Source organism: Grus americana, chromosome 12, assembly GCF_028858705.1.
Source record: "Grus americana isolate bGruAme1 chromosome 12, bGruAme1.mat, whole genome shotgun sequence".
Taxonomy (NCBI): Eukaryota; Metazoa; Chordata; class Aves; order Gruiformes; family Gruidae; genus Grus; species Grus americana.
This window is the reverse complement of record NC_072863.1, coordinates 11,092,007-11,109,285: the sequence shown is the minus strand read 5'-3', so window position 1 is coordinate 11,109,285 and position 17,279 is coordinate 11,092,007. Positions and strand designations below refer to the sequence as shown.

Here is a 17,279-nt window from a genome sequence, read left to right as displayed (position 1 = left end):
GGTGGCTGGCTGTTGTCAGACTCCATGAGGGACACTGGCTGTGTTGTCACTCCTCTGGGAAGGAGTTTGCATGTCTCCTGTGATGGAGGGATCCCTGTGCACTACCACTGTGCTGTAATGTGGCTTCAGTGTGTCCCTGCTACTCCCAGCTGGAATGTCATTCTCATAAGCCTACTTCCCCCTCTCCCCCATCTTGCCAACTCTGGTCAGGTATCCGTGGAGTTTTGTGCGTTTTCAGCCTTGTTATTGGAAAAGCAAATCCCAGAAGCTGGAACTCCACCATGATCTGAGATATTTATCCACGGTTGTCCTAGCAGATGGTTAGCCTAAGTATTTTCTGAATGTCTTCTAGGAGCAGAAAAGAAGTGAGCGAGCCAGAAGATCAGAAACTGCCAGGCCTGAAACTGTGAACTCCTCTGAGAACAGTGAGTAACTAGGGCTGGCCAGTGCCTGTTTTCAGCCAGAGAGCAGGGGTGAGAGCCTGTCGTGAGTAGGTGGTTCATAGTAAGAGTATGTTGGGAACTCTGGAGCTTCTGTGCAGACTTTGCTCCTACACAGGACAGGTCCCTTCACCCTGTGAGTCTTCATCCTGGGGTGATGCCTTGCTCTCTCAGGGTACTTAGGTTGAAGGGGAGAGTTGTAGTATTTTTACAGTGGTGTGTGGACACCAAGCAATAGGATGAGACTCTGGGGTTGTTCCCAGGAATGACATCTTCCATCTCCTCAGCCAGAAACTTTCTTCCTTTGTCTCTATGGCAGCAGGCTGTCTGAAGGAAGGTTGCATTTTGAGGATTTTCCTGCAAAAGTATGTGAAGTCTCTGTTCTTTGAGGTGTTGAGTGTCATCCTGCCATTCCCTAGTATTTGTGTGTTCCTCCTTCGTTGCCTGCCTATGCTGGAGGCTGGTGATCCAGCTTGTTCCCTTTAAGGTCTACTGATTCTTGGAGGGTTTTCTGCTGTAAATGTTCACACTTTGGGCTTCTGCTCAACTTTGGCAAATCATGACTTCCTAGAGAGGAATTGTACTTAAGCCCAGTTTGCTTAAAGACCTCCTGACTCATCTCCAATTCCGACAGATTATCTTTTAAGGGTCCTTTTATTGTTCCGCGCAGACAGGTACAAAGCATGTAGAGGGACTCCAGAAAGGTGACCCCAGAAAACCCCAGCGTGTGTCTCATGGCAGAGGTTTCTGTCTCAGTTTCCTAATGAGAGATTTCTGTGCATCTTTCTCTGCTGCTTTGCAGTTCCGGTCTCTGACGAAGACTCTGATGCAATGGTGGATGATCCCAACGACGAGGATTTTGTTCCTTTTCGTACCCGACGCTCAACTCGCATGTCTTTACGCACTCAAATGGCTCAGCGAGCTGCCCGCTCTACTGTCACCAAGATGACTTGTGCCAACTGCCGGACCCCACTGCAGAAGGGCCAAACTGCCTACCAGCGTAAAGGGCTCCCTCAGCTCTTCTGCTCCAGCTCCTGTCTCACCACCTTCTCAAAAAAACCACCTGGCAAGAAGATATGCACATTCTGTAAAAAGTGTGTGTTCGTTCCCCTTTCCTCAATGCTCCCATGTTTGTGACCCCATTTACCTGCCCTGCAGCCCTACCAGCCCTACCCCATTCCTGTGACCTTCATGCTTCTCATTCACCCACATCACTCCTGCCTGCCACCAGCTGCTACCCCATGTCTTCCTTCACACACCACGTATCCCATGCTCCTTACACCTCTTTCACATTACTGCCTTTCCCTGCCTGTCCCCAGGCTCAATGCCCCATATCCCAGCCTCCTCTTAAAACAACCTCCCACATGCTCTGTCTTGCACCCCTCTGGGCTGGGACAGAAGCTGCTGTGAGACAGTTCTTGCCACCCTTTTGGGACACTAGGAAGTCCCGTGCATTGCTGTATGCCATCCTGTCCCTTTGTGGCAGCACTGGCGTGTCCCTGCACTAACACATACCCTCCTGATCCTCAGGGAGATCTGGAACACCAAGGACTCTGTGGTTGCCCAAATCGGTTCAGGTGGCTCTTTCCACGAGTTCTGCACCTCTGTCTGCCTCTCCCTCTATGAGGCCCAGCAGCACCGACCAGCACCTCAGTCCGCAGATGCCTTGGACACTAGCCGCTGCAGCGTCTGCCACAAACCTGGCGAGGTAAACAAATCCCTTGTCCTTCCCATGTCCTGGATGTGATGGTTGTGACCTGCATCACTTGGCCCTGCCTGGGACCATCGCAGGGTGTTGGCTAGGTTTTCCCATGGTGTGAGGCCTCAGCCCCTGAGCTGACTTGGGCTCACTCCCAGGTCCTTCCTTGTCACTGTGAACCAGCCCTTATCCCAGCAGAAGAAATAAGGCTTCTGCTTCTCCCTGTCCTGAAACTCATTGCTTCCTCTGCTGTCCCAATTGCTCCACTGACTTTTGGCAAGGAAAGCCAGCCTGAATCCACACCAGCTTCCTGTATAGCACTTGCCCAAGTTTTAGTGTAACAGCCTGTTATCCCAAGGGCTGTGGTAGTAGGGATGCACACGTGTCAGAGGAGGCACATAGTGGTTTGGGGGACTGTCAGCTATGATGTCTCTGCAGATCCAGCATGAGGTCAGCAATGGGAATGTGGTTCACCGCATCTGCAGCGATGCCTGCTTCACCAAGTTCCGGGCCACCAAAGGTCTGAAAACCAACTGCTGTGACAACTGCGGACTTTACATCTACAACAAGGGCTTGCCTCTGGAGTACCTCTTCCATGAAGGCCAGCAAAAACGCTTCTGCAATTCTGCCTGTCTCAACAGTTACAAGAAGGTGTGTGAAGTCAGCTGCCTGGGGTGGGGGGGTCTCTGTGGGCACACAGCTCCTTTGCTTGGTGTAGCACAAGGCACTTTATGCAACAGCAGATTACTTGAATCCCCTTGGCCTCTTATTGCTGACAAAACATTTAAGAGATTGCTGTGGAGAAACTTTGAAGCAGGCAAACAGAATTTATTTGTTCTGCGTGGGGCCCATCTTGGACCTGAGCACGGGTTAGGCACTCAATAAGCTGGACTGTGCAGCAGCACTGGTATATGCAGTTAGCATGGGCTGACTTCTTTTGGATGTCCCCCCAAAGCTTGGCTGGATATGTTCCTCTGTGGCCTGAGCAGGCTTCACTTAACTGTCTTGATGGGATTGCCAGACTCTGTATTCCTGCCAGGGTACCCTTGAAATGAGAAGGTGAGATGCCAAAGGCAGTCTTTTTTGCTACCACCACCTGAAGCTGCAGAGCCTGGCTGTGGCATCAGGCTCCCTACAGGAGAGCTGCCCTGTGGTGGATACAGTAGTGGGGTGGTATATGAGGATCGGACCTCACCAGCTGTGATGGTCTCCCTGGCAGCACTGTTCTGCTCTGTGTTTGCAGAAGAACACTCGGGTCTACCCATGCATGTGGTGCAAGACGCTGTGCAAGAACTTCGACATGCTGCCCAATGTGGATCGCAGTGGCAAGATGGGCCTGTTCTGCTCCATTTGCTGCACTACCTCCCACAAAGTGAAGCAGTCAGGCTTGGTTGGTAAGAGCACCTACATACAGGGAATCGGTCACCTCTCCACTCTCACTCCTTCCTTGGTGCTATTTATTGCCTGTGAATGAGACTGGAAAGAAGGCACATTGCTTGCCTGGGGAGGAGTCCAGTGAGACAAGTGGAAGAAGATATGGAGAGGGAGGAGCCCTTGCAGCCTGTAGACGTCTTAATACTGAGTGGTAGAGTACATTGCTGTTGTTGAGAATGCAGGAAGCAGTTGTAGTGCTGTAACGTGCTGGTATTGCCATTTCCATTACATGGAGTACAGGGTGTCTAGGAATGGGTGTGGTCTCTGGTGCAAGCATTGCAGCCTGTTTTGTCCAAATTCCTGTAGAGCCAGGGTCACTTCCTTGAACCACTCTGCTCTCCATCCGTGTTTAACATTTCTGTCCTAGCAGAATGCTCTTAATTTCCTGGTGTTCCTCTCCCTTGCTTTTTGGTAATAGCTTGACAGACTGAGGATGAGTGAGTAGCTTGCATGCCATCCTCAGAATCCAGTCCCATGTTCTGTGCTGCTGCCCTCACCAATTCCTATCTGTTTCATCAGGTCCCCCTAGACCCTGCAGCTTCTGCAGAAAGAGTTTATCTGAACCCTGCTATTACAACAAGACAGACCGGGTTGTCTACCAGTTCTGCAGCCCCAGCTGCTGGACCAAATTCCAGGTACTGAAATATCCTTCATGCTGGGCTGAGCCATAGAGCTCATGCCTCCTTTTACACTTAACAGAGGCTCCACCTTCCTCAAATTCCTCAGGAAGGGTCCCTAACAAAGTCTCTGCTTGGAGCACAGGTATTGCAGTGACTGTAGTTGCCAATAACTAGGTCTTGGCCCTATCTCCCCCTTCCTCCATTGGGATAAGACAGACTGTAATTCATTCCTGTCTTTCAGGTTATGCTCAGTGGGAGTACTGTGCAGAGCTGTGCTGCATGAGTGGTTTGGGATGTAGTGGCCTTACCAGGGCATGAGCAAAAGCACATGTAAGCTAGCAAAGCACAGTGGGCACTTGCTAGTGAGCTGGAAAGAGGCAGAGCTGCCCTCTGAGCCAGGTGTCACCAAGGAACATAAGTCTTCTAGGATGCATTGGCTAAAAATTTACAACCAGCAATCCTTAATATCTCATGTTTAATAATCCGCAAAGGCCTGTCTGGTGGTTTTTAATCTTCTGATGTTAAGTTTCAGTATATGTGACATGTTTGTGGTGTGAATATTAGTTCTGTACAGTTGTCAAAGAACAAAGCAACAGCCAGGAAGATGTGGGAAACTTAGGCCAGGACATGCCTTGGGCAACTGAGAAAACTTAGAGAATCTAAAGGTAGAAATTTAGTGACTGGCAATTACAGCATTTGGTTTTGGGATTTGTTTCTTTCTGGTGGTTTTTGTGTTGGGTGTTACTTGGACGTGTGGGTTTGTTTTGTTATAATAAATCCTTGATGTAATCCTTCACTGAGATCACATATGGTGTTGGTAGGGTAGCTGTAGAGTTTTTACAGTTGTAGCCTTCATAAGACTTGAATCATAGAATGGTTTGGGTTGGAAGGGACCTTTAAAGGTTATCTAGTCCAACCTCCCTGCAATGAGCAGGGACATCTTCAACTAGATGAGGTTGCTCAGAGCCCAGTCCAACCTGATCTTGAATGTTTCCAGGGGTGGGGTATCTACCACCTCTCTAGGCAACCTGTTCCACTGTTTCACCACCCTCATTGTAAAAAAATTCTTCCTTATATCTAGTCTAAATCTACTCTTTTAGTTTAAATCTATCTTTTAGTTTAAAACCATTACCACTTGTCCTATAGCAACAGGTCCTAGTAAAAAGTGTGTCCCCATCTTATAAGCCCCTTTTAAGTATTGCAAGGCTGCTATAAGGTCTCCCCAGAGCCTTCTCTTCTCTAGGCTGAGCAATCCCAACTCTCTCAGCCTGTCTTCATAGGAAAGGTGTTCCAGCCCTCTGATCATTTTTGTGGCCTCCTCTGGACTCACTCTAACAGGTCTATGTCTTTCCTGTGCTGAGGACTCCAGAGCTGGAGGCAGTACTCCAGGTGGGATCTCACCGGAGCACAGTAGAGGGACAGAATCACTTCCCTCAACCAGCTGGCCATGCTTCTTTTTGGACAACCCAGGATATGGTTGGCTTTGTGGGCTGCGAGTGCACATTGTCGGCTCATGTCTAGCTTTTTATCCACCAGTACCCCCAAGACCTTCTCCACAGGCCTGCTCTCAATCGCGTCATCCCCCCAGGCTGTATTGATACCAGGGATTGCCCCGACCCATGTGCAGGACCTTGCACTTAGCCTTGTTGAACCTCATGAGGTTCACATGGGCCCACTTCTCAAGCTTGTCCAGGTCCCTCTGGATGTCATCCCATCCCTCAGGTGTGTCAATGGCATCGCTCAGCTTGGTGTCATCTGCAAACTTGCTGAGGGTGCGCTTGGTCCCACTGTCTATGTCACTGATGAAGATATTAAATAGTACTGGTCCAATATGGACACCTGAGGAGCACCACTTGTCACTGATCTCCATTTAGACATTGAGCCATTGACCACTACCCTCTGGATGTGACCATCCAACCAATTCCTCATCCATTGAACAGTGCATGCATCAAATCCATCTCTCTTCAATTTAGAGAGAGGAATGTTGTGAGGGAATAAGTTGAAGGCCTTTTAGAAGTCCAGATAGATGACATCTGTAGCATTTCCCTTGTCCACTGATGTAGTCACTCCATCATAGAAGGCCACAAGGTTGGTCAGGCAAGACTTGCCCTTGGTGAAGCCATGCTGGCTGTCTCAAATCACCTCCCCGTCCTTCATGTGTCTTAGCATAGCTTCTAGGACGATCTGTTCCATGATCTTCCCAGGCACAGAGGTGAGGCTGACAGGTCAGTAGTTCCCAGGGTTCTCCTTTCTACCCTTTTTAAAAATGGGTGCAGTGTTTCCCTTTTTCTAGTCGTCAGGGACTTCACCTAATTCACCTAACTTGAATTATTGCCATGTAAAATCAGCATTGTAATGTATGAGTAAACCCATGCATAACCTGGATTAGGAACTGTCTTGCTGGCAGATCTCAGAACACACTTGTCAAAGAAAAAACACTAAAGAGAGTGTTTCAAGATGGCTTCTTGGCGATCAGAAGCCCAAGGAGTTCAATATCTTCATCAGTCATCTGGCAATAAAGTCAAAGTAAGCGTGATAAAATTTTGTAGATGAAACAAGAACTGGTGAAGTGTTAACTCGTGCTGAGGTCAGGGCAGTCATAGGAAGCAAAGCAATTGGATTGCTTGACAAGACTGGTTCCTCCTGACATGTGCTTAAACACAGATCCTGTATCAACCTTACTCAAGTAGGGTGGGGATGTAAGTCCTGGGAAAGTAAGGATTTTGAAAAGGCCCTTGGATTGCAGCAGATAAGCCATTCAGTATGAGCGTCTCAGTTTACAGCCACAGAGGGAAGAATTAATTAAGTTATTGCAAGTATAAGCAGAGGAACAGGGAGTTAACATTTGGGGCTAGAGAGCAAAAGAGCTACCTAGAATGTTGCACTGATAGGAAGGATGTTCATCCGATGTCCACTTTATTTTCAGTGTTGAAGAATAATTGGAAGTATGCTGAAAAAAAGACAGAAAAATTACATTTGGGCTTGAAAAATGTGCGTACTAAGGCACTCGCAAAGCACCTTATCTGAGGTTATCAGAAAGAAAACCAGGAAGATGACTTTATTATTAAATACATCCTTGTGGACAAGACACCAAGTGCTAAATGGCTGTTTAATCTAGCAGAGGAAGGTGGGATGAGAATGGCTGTTTGAATTCTGAAGTTACATTACCTTGAAAATAGAAACCAGGCACCTGTGCTTCAAGATCTTTTAGAGAAATTCTCAGAAGAGGTAGTGGAGTCCCCGTCTCTTAATGTTTTCAAATCCAGAGGGGTGGCAGGTTGAAAGCTTGCCTTCCTGAGAAGAGCTGGACCCAGTACACTGGAAGCAAAGTGAAATTGCTCAAGAATCTGCTCTCCAGGAGCTTGAGACATGATCTGGTGGACTGACCGCGAGTCACTGAGAGTGGCAGCAAGCACAGGTCTGAGCAGGGGCAGACAGACTGCTGTGAACGGTGGAGGAGGCAGGAGGTGGTGGCAGCGTGAAGTGGGTGCTCGCTGCCCTCTGTGTGCCTCTCCCTCCATGAGCTGTCTCTGTCTCCTGCAGCGCACCAGCCCGGAAGGTGGGATCCACCTCAACTGCCATTACTGCCACAATCTATTCAGCGGGAAACCAGAGATCCTAGACTGGCAGGTGAGGACTTTCCCCAGGGGGATGCTGAGGCAGAGGCCAACCCTGGTGAGGACCACAGGGCTCCTTCCTCTCCCTGCTGAAAGTGGAGCTCCTTCTGCACCAGTGCTCTGAATCCCTTAGCTGCAGAGATGTGCCTGGAGACTATGCACTGAGTGCTGCACTCCTGATGTTCAGCAGGATGTCAAAAGGGCACGAGGAAACCACTTCTGCCAAACCCTATGCCAGGAGAGCTGGGGACTTGGCTAAGCCCCGTAGTCTTGCTCTTGCTTCCTCAAGAAGTGTGGAGACCTCCTGCCAGTCTAGCTGACCCAGTGGTGGTCTCTTTGGCAGGACAAGGTGTATCAGTTCTGCTGCAAGGACTGCTGTGAGGACTTCAAGCGGCTGCGTGGGGTGGTGTCTCAGTGTGAGCACTGCAAACAGGAGAAGCTGCTGCATGAAAAGATCCGCTTCTCTGGAGTGGAGAAGAACTTCTGCAGCGAAGGTACTTGGGGAAGGCACGGGAGAGGTAGAGCCCCCATGCCAGCCCATGCTGGGGGAAGAGAAAAGAGCATGGAAAGGAACAGAGGGGTGACTGTCTTAGCCAGGCCCTGGGGCGAGAGCCTTGCCATGTAGTGAAGGGAGGACTGTTGTGGGGATGGCTTGCTGTCCAGCCAGGCCCTAGGGCAAGATCTTTACCATTCATTGTGTCCTTGGGGAGGGCTTTCTCACAGCTTTTCTCTCTCTGGGGGCTGGGGAGACAGCAGGTGGCAGCTCCGCTCCTCCTGTCATCATGCACTTCTACACTCTTGCGTCTGGGCTGGCCTGACCTGGCCTTGCCCTGCCTGCTGGGTTCCTGCACACAGGAGGTTGGAGTCAGACTCTTCCTAGAAGCATGGAGGTGAGAGATGGCAAGTCCCCATGAGGTCCCATCTTATCCCAGCCCCAGGGGCCAGTGCTGGATTGTTCCCTACAGTGTGTTGCGTGTGCTCTGTTGTCTCCGCAGACCTGGATTCTGGTCATGTTTGGGTCAGGGAGGCCCCCAGTTCATCCTGGGAAGGTTTCACTCCTATTGTTTCTCCGCAGGGTGTGTGCTTCTTTACAAACAGGATTTCACCAAGAACCTGGGCCTGTGCTGCATCACCTGCACCTACTGTTCTCAGACCTGCCAGCGGGCGGTCACCGAGCAGCTGGAGGGCAGCACCTGGGACTTCTGTAGTGAAGACTGCAAAAGCAAATACTTGCTCTGGTACTTCAAGGTCAGTATTGGCACTGGCAGCTTGTGCTAAGTGCTGTGGTGGGCACAGCACCCAGATAAGTGGGCATTGCACTGAGGAAGTTCGCACTGCTGGAATCTGGCTGGCACTGCTGCGGAGAACCTGGCACTGCTGGAGTCCTGCCTGGCAATGACGGGACACTGCTACGGGGAAGCTCACGTAGCTGGAGTCCCCAGCTGATCCTGCCAGAGCACTGCACTGAGGAAGCTCACAGTGCTGGATCCGCGGCTAGTGCTGCTGTGAGAAGTTCGCACCGCTGGAGTCCCCGGCTGGCACTGGCAGGGCACTGCTGTGGGGAAGCTCACAGCATCTTGCTATGTGCACCTTTCACTGGAGAGTTGTGTTGCACTCGGAGGGGGTGTGGTTAGTTACTCGTTGTTTCTCTCCTGCTGATGCGGGCTTTAGGCAGCTCGGTGCCATGCCTGCAAGCGTCAGGGGAAGCTGCTGGAAACCATCCACTGGCGGGGGCAAATCAAACACTTCTGCAACCAGCAGTGTCTGCTGCGATTTTACAATCAACAGAACCAGCCCAACCTGGACACGCAGAAGGGGCCCGAGAGCCTACTGAACAGTGAGTAGGAGGGAGGGAGGGGACCTGCATCATAGCTCAGTCCAAGAGACACAGGGAAGACTGAACAGCAAGGGGTGAAAGCTTCCTGCCTGGGACTGGATGAGACACTAGGGAACAATCCTGCACTGGCCCTTGGGGGGGAAAGGACGGAGTGGGACCTAATGGGGCTTCTCCATCTCTAACGTCTATGGTTCTATGACACACAGGGCCCAGACGGGAGGAGCCGGTGCCAGCATGCTGCCTGTAGCTCACACTCTTAGCAAGGATACTCGGGGATTTAACATCCTCATGTTGCCAGCGAAGAGCTCGATTTACAGGGTTAGGGGACAGCGTGGTTTGGCATGATAATCCACCTGCAGCCCCACACCACCTCCGAGCTGTGACCTTCTCAGATCTCATAAGCTAATCAGGATTGGGCCAGGTCAGTGGTTGGATGGGAAACATTCAAGGAAAACACAGGGTGCTGCAGGAAGTGGTGCTGGTGATACTGTAGGTGGGCTCTCCTCAGCCAGAGCTGAACCTAGAATGATCTTGAGGGAGTGCCAAGCTGCTGGAGGCACTCTGTCTTGTGATGTTAGATTGGAGTCCTACCAGTTACCCAAAGATCACTGCAGCTTTGGGGAGTTGCCAGCCCTGTGTCCCGGATAACCCCATTCTGCATCCATGGAGTTCCAACTGGAGAGGAGATTTTCACTGCCTGTTGCCCTATTTCTCCTATCATTAACTTGAGCCAGTTGCTTATGGAAGATTGCAAAGTGCTTTGGGATCCCTCAGGATGGAAGGTGCTTGTAGTGACAGTGACAAGACATCGCTTGGCCCTCGGACACTCGCATAGTCTCATTTTGCTTGGTCTTTTACAGGCCACGACCTTCTAGGTTATCTGTGTGATCTAGTTAAAATACCTGCAGCTTATGGTGGGACTCGCTTCAGTGCATCAAGCTTCAACAGATATCTGCATCACAGGCTTTGCTGCTCTCCCTGGGATTTCCTGAGATGTAAAACCCTGACTAGGGTGTGCCAAGGAGAGGAAACCAAGTGAAGGACCTTCCCATGAGAGGCCTCGTCCTCTGTCTCCAGACTCTTCCTGGTTCCTCTCCTGACAGCAGCGGGCTGATTGCAAGATGGGGAGAAGTCCTGGATGTCATTGCTGCTTAGACAGCAAAGCAGAGCTGCTCTGCCAGAAGCAGCAGGTTCCCTCAGCCAGGGGAGTCCAAACCTGCCCTCCCATGCTCTGTCAAAGGCCGTGTGAGATGACGGCTCAAGTGGCAGCATGTTGAAATGACCTGGATAAGGAACTGTTGGTTTCTGCTGGCACAGGGGTGCCCAGGAGGAGTCTGCTTTGATGGAGTGCAGACTGTCCTGCTGCCCAGGGGAGGAAGAGGTGTTTAACTTGCTGGTTCCCTGTAGCTCACCAAGTGATTTCACAACCCTCTGATTTCAAGGCCTCTTGCTTGTGAGGGACCAGTAACACTGCTTTTGGGGCACAGGCACAGTGAGCAAGCTCTGCCTGCAGAGGGAAGCACATTTCACACCATTTGGACATTGTGTCCTTGAAGCCATGGACCACAAGACTGAGAAGTACCTTTTTGATCACCAACAAACACTAGAGTCTGAGCGTCCCCCTCCACCATGTCTCTGGAGGCTCCCAAGAACTTTGCTGTTTGTCATGTGGGGCCTCACCCTTCACCATGCCACAGCTGCCTTTCCACGCGCCCTGTAAGGCAGATGACACTGAAGGCAGCCAAAGCAAAGCCTGTCAGCAGTGGTGAGCTCTTGGCTGAGCAGAAGCTCCAGGCTGCCCCGGTTGTGATATAGCTGTGGGCATCCTTGTCCTGGGACTGGCATACTGCTAAGCCTTGCAAAGGGCCTGCCATGTGTTTACACAGAGAGCTTTCCAGCCCAGCGTGCTGTGCAGGGGATTTCAGGAGGACCGGCTTGTCAGTGCATGGTGAGGAACAGCCAGGGTCTTCTGTGGACCTGGTGGCTGTGTTGCCAGCTCACAAGGGACTACCTGGATTTCAGGCCCATCTTGGGCAGAGCTGCTGACTACTTCTTCCTTTGCGGCCAGTGGTTGCCTAAAACCATTAATTTCTGTGACTCAGTGGCTACTACCAACCTGGTGATCCTGAAGGTGCTTGCTGATGATAAAAGTGGTCATTCCTTTGCTGGGAACAGTCTGTGTAATGAGGGATTGAGGAGCTTCTGCCAGAGAACTATGCCAAAAGACTTCCAAGGGGAACTGGCTCTGCATGAGGCCATCCAGCTGCAGAGGATAGAGGGCCAGAAGTCACGACTGGTGCAGACAATACCTTGACAGCTCCTTACTGGTGTTGGGATGAGAGTAAAGAACAAGCTGCAGCTTTCCTGGAAGCCTGGACACGTAGCATATGGAGCTTTGCAACAGGAGGATCTTGTTTCCCTTACTCCTAAATCATTGGCCTGTGGGGCAATCAGCTTTGCCTTTGATTCTGCTGCAGCAGAAACTCTGCTCATACTCCATAGCTTGTCCTTTCTTATTCAAGCCATTGATGTCTCCCTGCTGCCCATCCACTTTGAGCTAGTCGGGGAGTTCTTGGACCCGTTGAGACCATTGCAGATCCTATGGCTGAATGCTCAGCTGCAAGCTAGGGAGCTTCCTCCAACTGGAACTTACCCATCCTCTTGTGGTGGGTCAGCAAGTGGACCCTGCTGGGTCTCCAGTTGCTCAAGAGCTGTCCTGCATTTCCTTGGGACAGAGGAAATCTGCACAGTATGAATGCCCACGTGTTGGCCCTTTGGGAGTCTGGTCTTTCCTGGAGACCCTATTTGTATGTAGGAGGTGCAAATGGACCCGCCACTCCCTTTGGCTGCTGAGACCTCCTGCTTTCCTTGCAGATGTGTCATTCACGCATGGCCCATGGCTAGTCAGTGCTGTAGAAGGCAGTTCTTTTTCCCAGCCACATGGGTAACCAGGACTCACAGGAGACTTGGATGAAGGTGCTCTTTTAGCCTTTGAGATGGGTGCAGGTTCTCTGCAGAGCAGATGAGCTGGAATTATCATCCAGCCGGGGTTACATTGTCATCACCTGAGACTAGTGTCTGCCACACGTGCCTCTTACCTGTAGGTGATCCCCTCTTTCCTTAGGGGAGTGGACTGCATCCCTAGGGCTGGGGCAAAGCTGTCTCTCTGTGTTCTGGGATGTCTCGTAACACTACTACTAGCTCTGTCACCTTCTTCCTAGGGATCTCGAAGCACTTTGCCAAGATACTTGTAGCAGAGAGATGGAGGCACAGGGAGGGGTTGTGGCTCGGTACAGCAAGCCAATAGGCAGAGCTGGGAGTAGAGCCCTGGATTTCTCTCTCTACAAGGGGCTGGGATTTCTCCTGACCTGCTGTGAAGGGGATGGGGTAGGCTGCAATGGATCAAAAATGACATGGGAATGACTTGATTTTAGAGTTCTAGTGTCTTCTGAGCTGCTAGAGACTGGAAACGTTAACTGTTCCTGAAGTGGCCAGGAGCAGTTTCTGAGTAGCCTGTCCCTGCCCTCTGGCTGCTGCCACCTCCAGTCCCAGCAGTGGGACCTGTTGGCCCAGGAGCTCTTGAACTTAGAGTCATTGCTTTCTCTTACAGGTCAGACTTCAGAGCCAAAACCACCTGCCCCTTCCCCACAGAAGGCAGAGACTAACATGGTAAGGCCCGTTGGAGGTAGGAGTTTGCAAGATAGCACAAAGGGGCTGTCCCCAAAGAGGACATATCTGCCATTGCTCAGGGAGATTTCATTCTTCTACAACCAATGCATTTTAGGATGTCTCGGTAGTGGGAACCGGTAAGAGCTGCTAGGATGGGCAGCATCAGCCTATTTCCTGCAAGGGGGAAGAATAACTATTCCCCAGGAATTGATGATGGGCTCCAGAACAGCCTGCCACCTTGACACTGGTTTGTATGGTGCTCCCCTGTGCCTGGATATGGTCTCCATCCCACTTGTGTTCCATGCTGCCCTGTGGGGCAGGAGCAACCAGTGCCAGACTCTTGCTAGCTGCTGCAGAGATGCTGCACAGGCTTGCTGCCTGCCAGGAGCAGCTTGGCAGTCCTTTGGCCAGGTGTGACTCTGGGAGCATCCACGTGTTGTGGGTGTGTTGGGGACTGCCAGGCTCCAGGGGGTGCTTTGAGAGTCTCTTCAGCTGTACCCGTGGTTGGGAAGAGGTTGTGTTGGCTTATGTGGACACCAACCTCCTGCCTTCTGTGTTTCCTCAGCTGTCAACAAAGACCTCCTCAGCCCAGATGTCTCCAGCTGCAGCGCCTCCCCCGCCCCCTCCAGTTCCAGCTACCCCTCGGAAAAACAAAGCTGCCATGTGTAAACCACTGATGCAGAACCGGGGCGTTTCCTGCAAGATAGAAATGAAGTCCAAAGGATGTCAGACAGGTAGGTAAACAAGACATAACCGCAGGATTACAAGGGCGTTTTGGAAAGGCAAGTGGCACATCCCTGCTCCAGACTAAATGTGAATCCATCTTGAAATGCTGTACAGAGCAGCTGGGTGGCACCATGCTGAGGAGTCTCAGGGCATTGCAGGGCACACACGGCAGGGCTGGAGATAGGGAGCCTATTTCCATCAGCAGCAAAAGCAGAGATGCAGAGAGCACTGCAGCATGATCCCACCTCTTCTGGGACACCTCCAGTTCCTCTGGAGATTGTCAGCTTGTCTGAGGGGCCATCTGCTGAGCAGGTTCCACTGTGTAGCTCCTGTCAGGCATATGTGTGTGGTCTCCAGCATGTGCAAGGCAACTAGACCTTTCATCAGGGCCACGTAAGAGCAGGGCTTGCACCTCTGGCTAAGGCAAGCCTTTCTTGTTGCAGGGCTGTTTGGCTTGCTGCTGCTCAAGCTCTGCCCATGAGTCACAGAAACTGATGGCTGGAAGGGCTGTGGTGCTGGATGGCTGGGGGCATGGCAGCACACAGTGTGGCTCAGTGGAGGAGCTGCTGGGAGCAAGCTCACTGATGTACTTTTGCTCTTGTCAGAAGCTGACTGGAAGCCCCAGGTGATTGTGTTGCCAATCCCTGTCCCGATCTTCGTGCCTGTGCCTATGCATATGTACTGCCAGAAAGTACCTGTGCCTTTCTCCATGCCTGTCCCGGTAAGCGATACACTCTACCTGCTTGTAGTCTCTTACTGTCTCAATCCTGCCTTGCTGCAGCCTCCCTGCTTCTCTGTTCATCCTCTTCTCCTGCCTCTGCTTTTACGTCAGTCAGCTGAGTGTCAGTTTTCTGCCTGGTGTGCTGCTGTCAACAGGTGCCTGTGCCAATGTTCCTGCCCACCACGCTGGAGAGCACAGATAAAATTGTGGAGACCATTGAGGAGCTGAAGGTGAAGATCCCCTCCAATCCCTTGGAGGCTGATATCCTGGCTATGGCTGAGATGATTGCAGAGGCTGAGGAACTGGACAAGGCCTCCTCAGACCTGTGCGGTAGGTTCTGCCATGGCTTGGTCTGGCCCAACCACTGGGATCATGTGGGGTTTGCTGGCTCTTGGAGCTCGAGCATCTGCCTGGATCACAGTTCCCCCAAAGCCTTTGAAAAGGGAGCAGGGAAGAGTGAGTCCTAAACTTCTGAGGAGGTACAAGGAGGGAAGAGCTGCAAGGAGCAGTGTCTGCCACTGTCCCATTTGGGGACACCAGTCTTGTGGCACATGTGTAGCACTGTTAGTTTATTCAGGTGGCTGTTCAGGCTCTTACCTAAAGCAGCTTCCCAGCCAGAAGACTAGCAGTCATGACCTCGCAGGTCTTATTTGCTGCATTCCTCAAGCCCCAGTGACTAGGGCTGTGGCTGGGGAGAGAGCAAACGTCCAATGTCTTGCTTCCAGGGCAAGCTGGGCAGCGCAGATGTGATGGGGCTGCTCTGAGCACAGGACTGTGCCACAGGGAGCCTGACTTCATTTTCCATCAGACAAGACTTTCTTGAAAGTTGGGTTTATGATCTACTTTTGCATTGCAGACCTGGTGAGTAACCAGAGTGCAGAGGGTCTCCTGGAGGACTGTGATCTATTTGGACCAGCACGGGATGATGTGTTGGCTATGGCTGTCAAGATGGCAAATGTCCTCGATGAGCCGGGCCAGGACCTGGAGGCTGACTTCCCTAAGAGTAAGAGCTGGGTGAAGCAGGCATGCAGGGCTGCTCATGCTGCAGCAGGGTCCTCCTGCTGCCCTTGGCCAACTGTTGCCAGCAGCATTAAGAGCTGTGTGAACCTACCTCTCCATGTCCTCTGACTGACCAGGCCTGAGGCCAGGAACTGAGTCTTGCAGATGAGTGCTTGCAGCAGGGGTGAGGAGACTACCACTTTGAAAGGAGTGTGTGTTTGTCTAGACTAACTGACCTGTTGCGAACATAGGTCTGCAGAGAAGGGGGAACAAGAAGCTGATTTTAACAGCACAAAGAGCAGGGCAGCGACACTGGTGTGCTTATGGATGATGATTCCAGAGGATCCAGCAAGGCAAGAGAGAGACCTGGACAGGGCAAGACATCCTGGGAGATAGCAGAACTGCTGAGTGTCTATGCAGGCAGAAGGCGGAAGAAGAGGCAGAGACTTGAAGGAGCACAGCAGTGCTGAGGCAGGATGCTGGCAGCAAAGGAAAGAGAATTGGGGTGCCTGTGCTGGCCTGGCACAAGAGGATTTAAAAAATAAACCAACAAAAACCTGTTAGAGGGGAGAATGTGGGGCTCTGGTTAGTCTGAGAAACCTTAGCATCATCTGCCAGAACTGTATTTCCTTTGTTGGGCTGTGGCTAAAAGTTGATGCCAGGCAGCAGTGGAGAGTGTGAAGCATTGGGCTGCGTGTTCCCTCTTCATCTTGCTGTAAGAACCGGACCAGCGCAGGGGACAGGATAAGCTGAGCCCTTCTACCTGTGTTTCCTTTCAGACCCTCTAGACATCAACCCCAGTGTTGACTTCCTCTTTGACTGTGGGCTGGTGGGACCAGACGATGTGTCCACAGAGCAAGATCTGCCTCGTGCTGTCCGAAAGGTGAGCTCTCTGTGGGTACTGCCTACTTAAAGCTCTTTGGGTTTGGAGTGGGAGCTGCTGTCTGGGACATATGAGGTGAAGTGTGCCAGAGGCTTTGGTGTGCTGTGGAGGTTGTGCTCTCCCTTTAGGGCAACGCCTGGCCTATGGGCCACTCATTGAATGAAAACATTTGCCTGTTACTTTGGAGGAGCTCTGAATGCCGCACATCATGTGAAAGCTGGCCTCTTTCCTACCTGTGGTCCTCATAACTAATGGTCCTTGTTGGCTTGGCTGTCAGCAGAAAGATGCCTGCTGGCATGGGCACAGGCACACTGGGAGGGAGCTGGCAGTTAGGAGGTCTGAGGGGTGGAAAGGACTCTTGCATCTGACCCAGGTAGGTGCCCAGTCTCACAGTACACCTCTCTCCAGGGGCAGAAGCGTCTGGTGCTCTCTGAAAGCTGTTCCCGGGACTCAATGAACAGCCAGCCCAGCTGCACAGTGCTGAACTACTCATACGGTGTGAATGCCTGGAAGTCCTGGGTGCAAGCCAAGTACGCAGGGGGAGAGACCAGCAAAGGAGAGGAGCTACGCTTTGGCCGTAAGTGCTCTGTCTGGATGGGGTGGAGTGGCAGAAACCTCCCAGAAGCTGAGTCCC

The 17,279-nt window shown here is 51.6% G+C and overlaps 1 protein-coding gene across 5 annotated transcripts in view; it reads left to right on the top strand.

The window, feature by feature from the left end:
• The window catches only part of ZMYM3 (zinc finger MYM-type containing 3), a 32,216-nt gene that overhangs the window by 11,062 nt on the left and 3,875 nt on the right, over window positions 1-17,279 (top strand). For 3 of the 5 annotated variants that reach the window (XM_054838926.1, XM_054838927.1, XM_054838928.1), the window contains exons 4-20: window positions 353-425; window positions 1,243-1,534; window positions 1,971-2,148; window positions 2,578-2,790; window positions 3,383-3,533; window positions 4,093-4,208; window positions 7,737-7,823; window positions 8,154-8,304; window positions 8,886-9,058; window positions 9,482-9,647; window positions 13,258-13,316; window positions 13,882-14,050; window positions 14,648-14,763; window positions 14,919-15,093; window positions 15,620-15,766; window positions 16,542-16,645; window positions 17,054-17,222. In XM_054838926.1, the coding sequence (XP_054694901.1) occupies window positions 353-425; window positions 1,243-1,534; window positions 1,971-2,148; window positions 2,578-2,790; window positions 3,383-3,533; window positions 4,093-4,208; window positions 7,737-7,823; window positions 8,154-8,304; window positions 8,886-9,058; window positions 9,482-9,647; window positions 13,258-13,316; window positions 13,882-14,050; window positions 14,648-14,763; window positions 14,919-15,093; window positions 15,620-15,766; window positions 16,542-16,645; window positions 17,054-17,222 (2,539 nt within the window). The remainder of the gene's footprint in view (window positions 1-352; window positions 426-1,242; window positions 1,535-1,970; window positions 2,149-2,577; window positions 2,791-3,382; window positions 3,534-4,092; window positions 4,209-7,736; window positions 7,824-8,153; window positions 8,305-8,885; window positions 9,059-9,481; window positions 9,648-13,257; window positions 13,317-13,881; window positions 14,051-14,647; window positions 14,764-14,918; window positions 15,094-15,619; window positions 15,767-16,541; window positions 16,646-17,053; window positions 17,223-17,279) is intronic. The other 2 variants (XM_054838930.1, XM_054838931.1) reach the window with 2 other exon arrangements.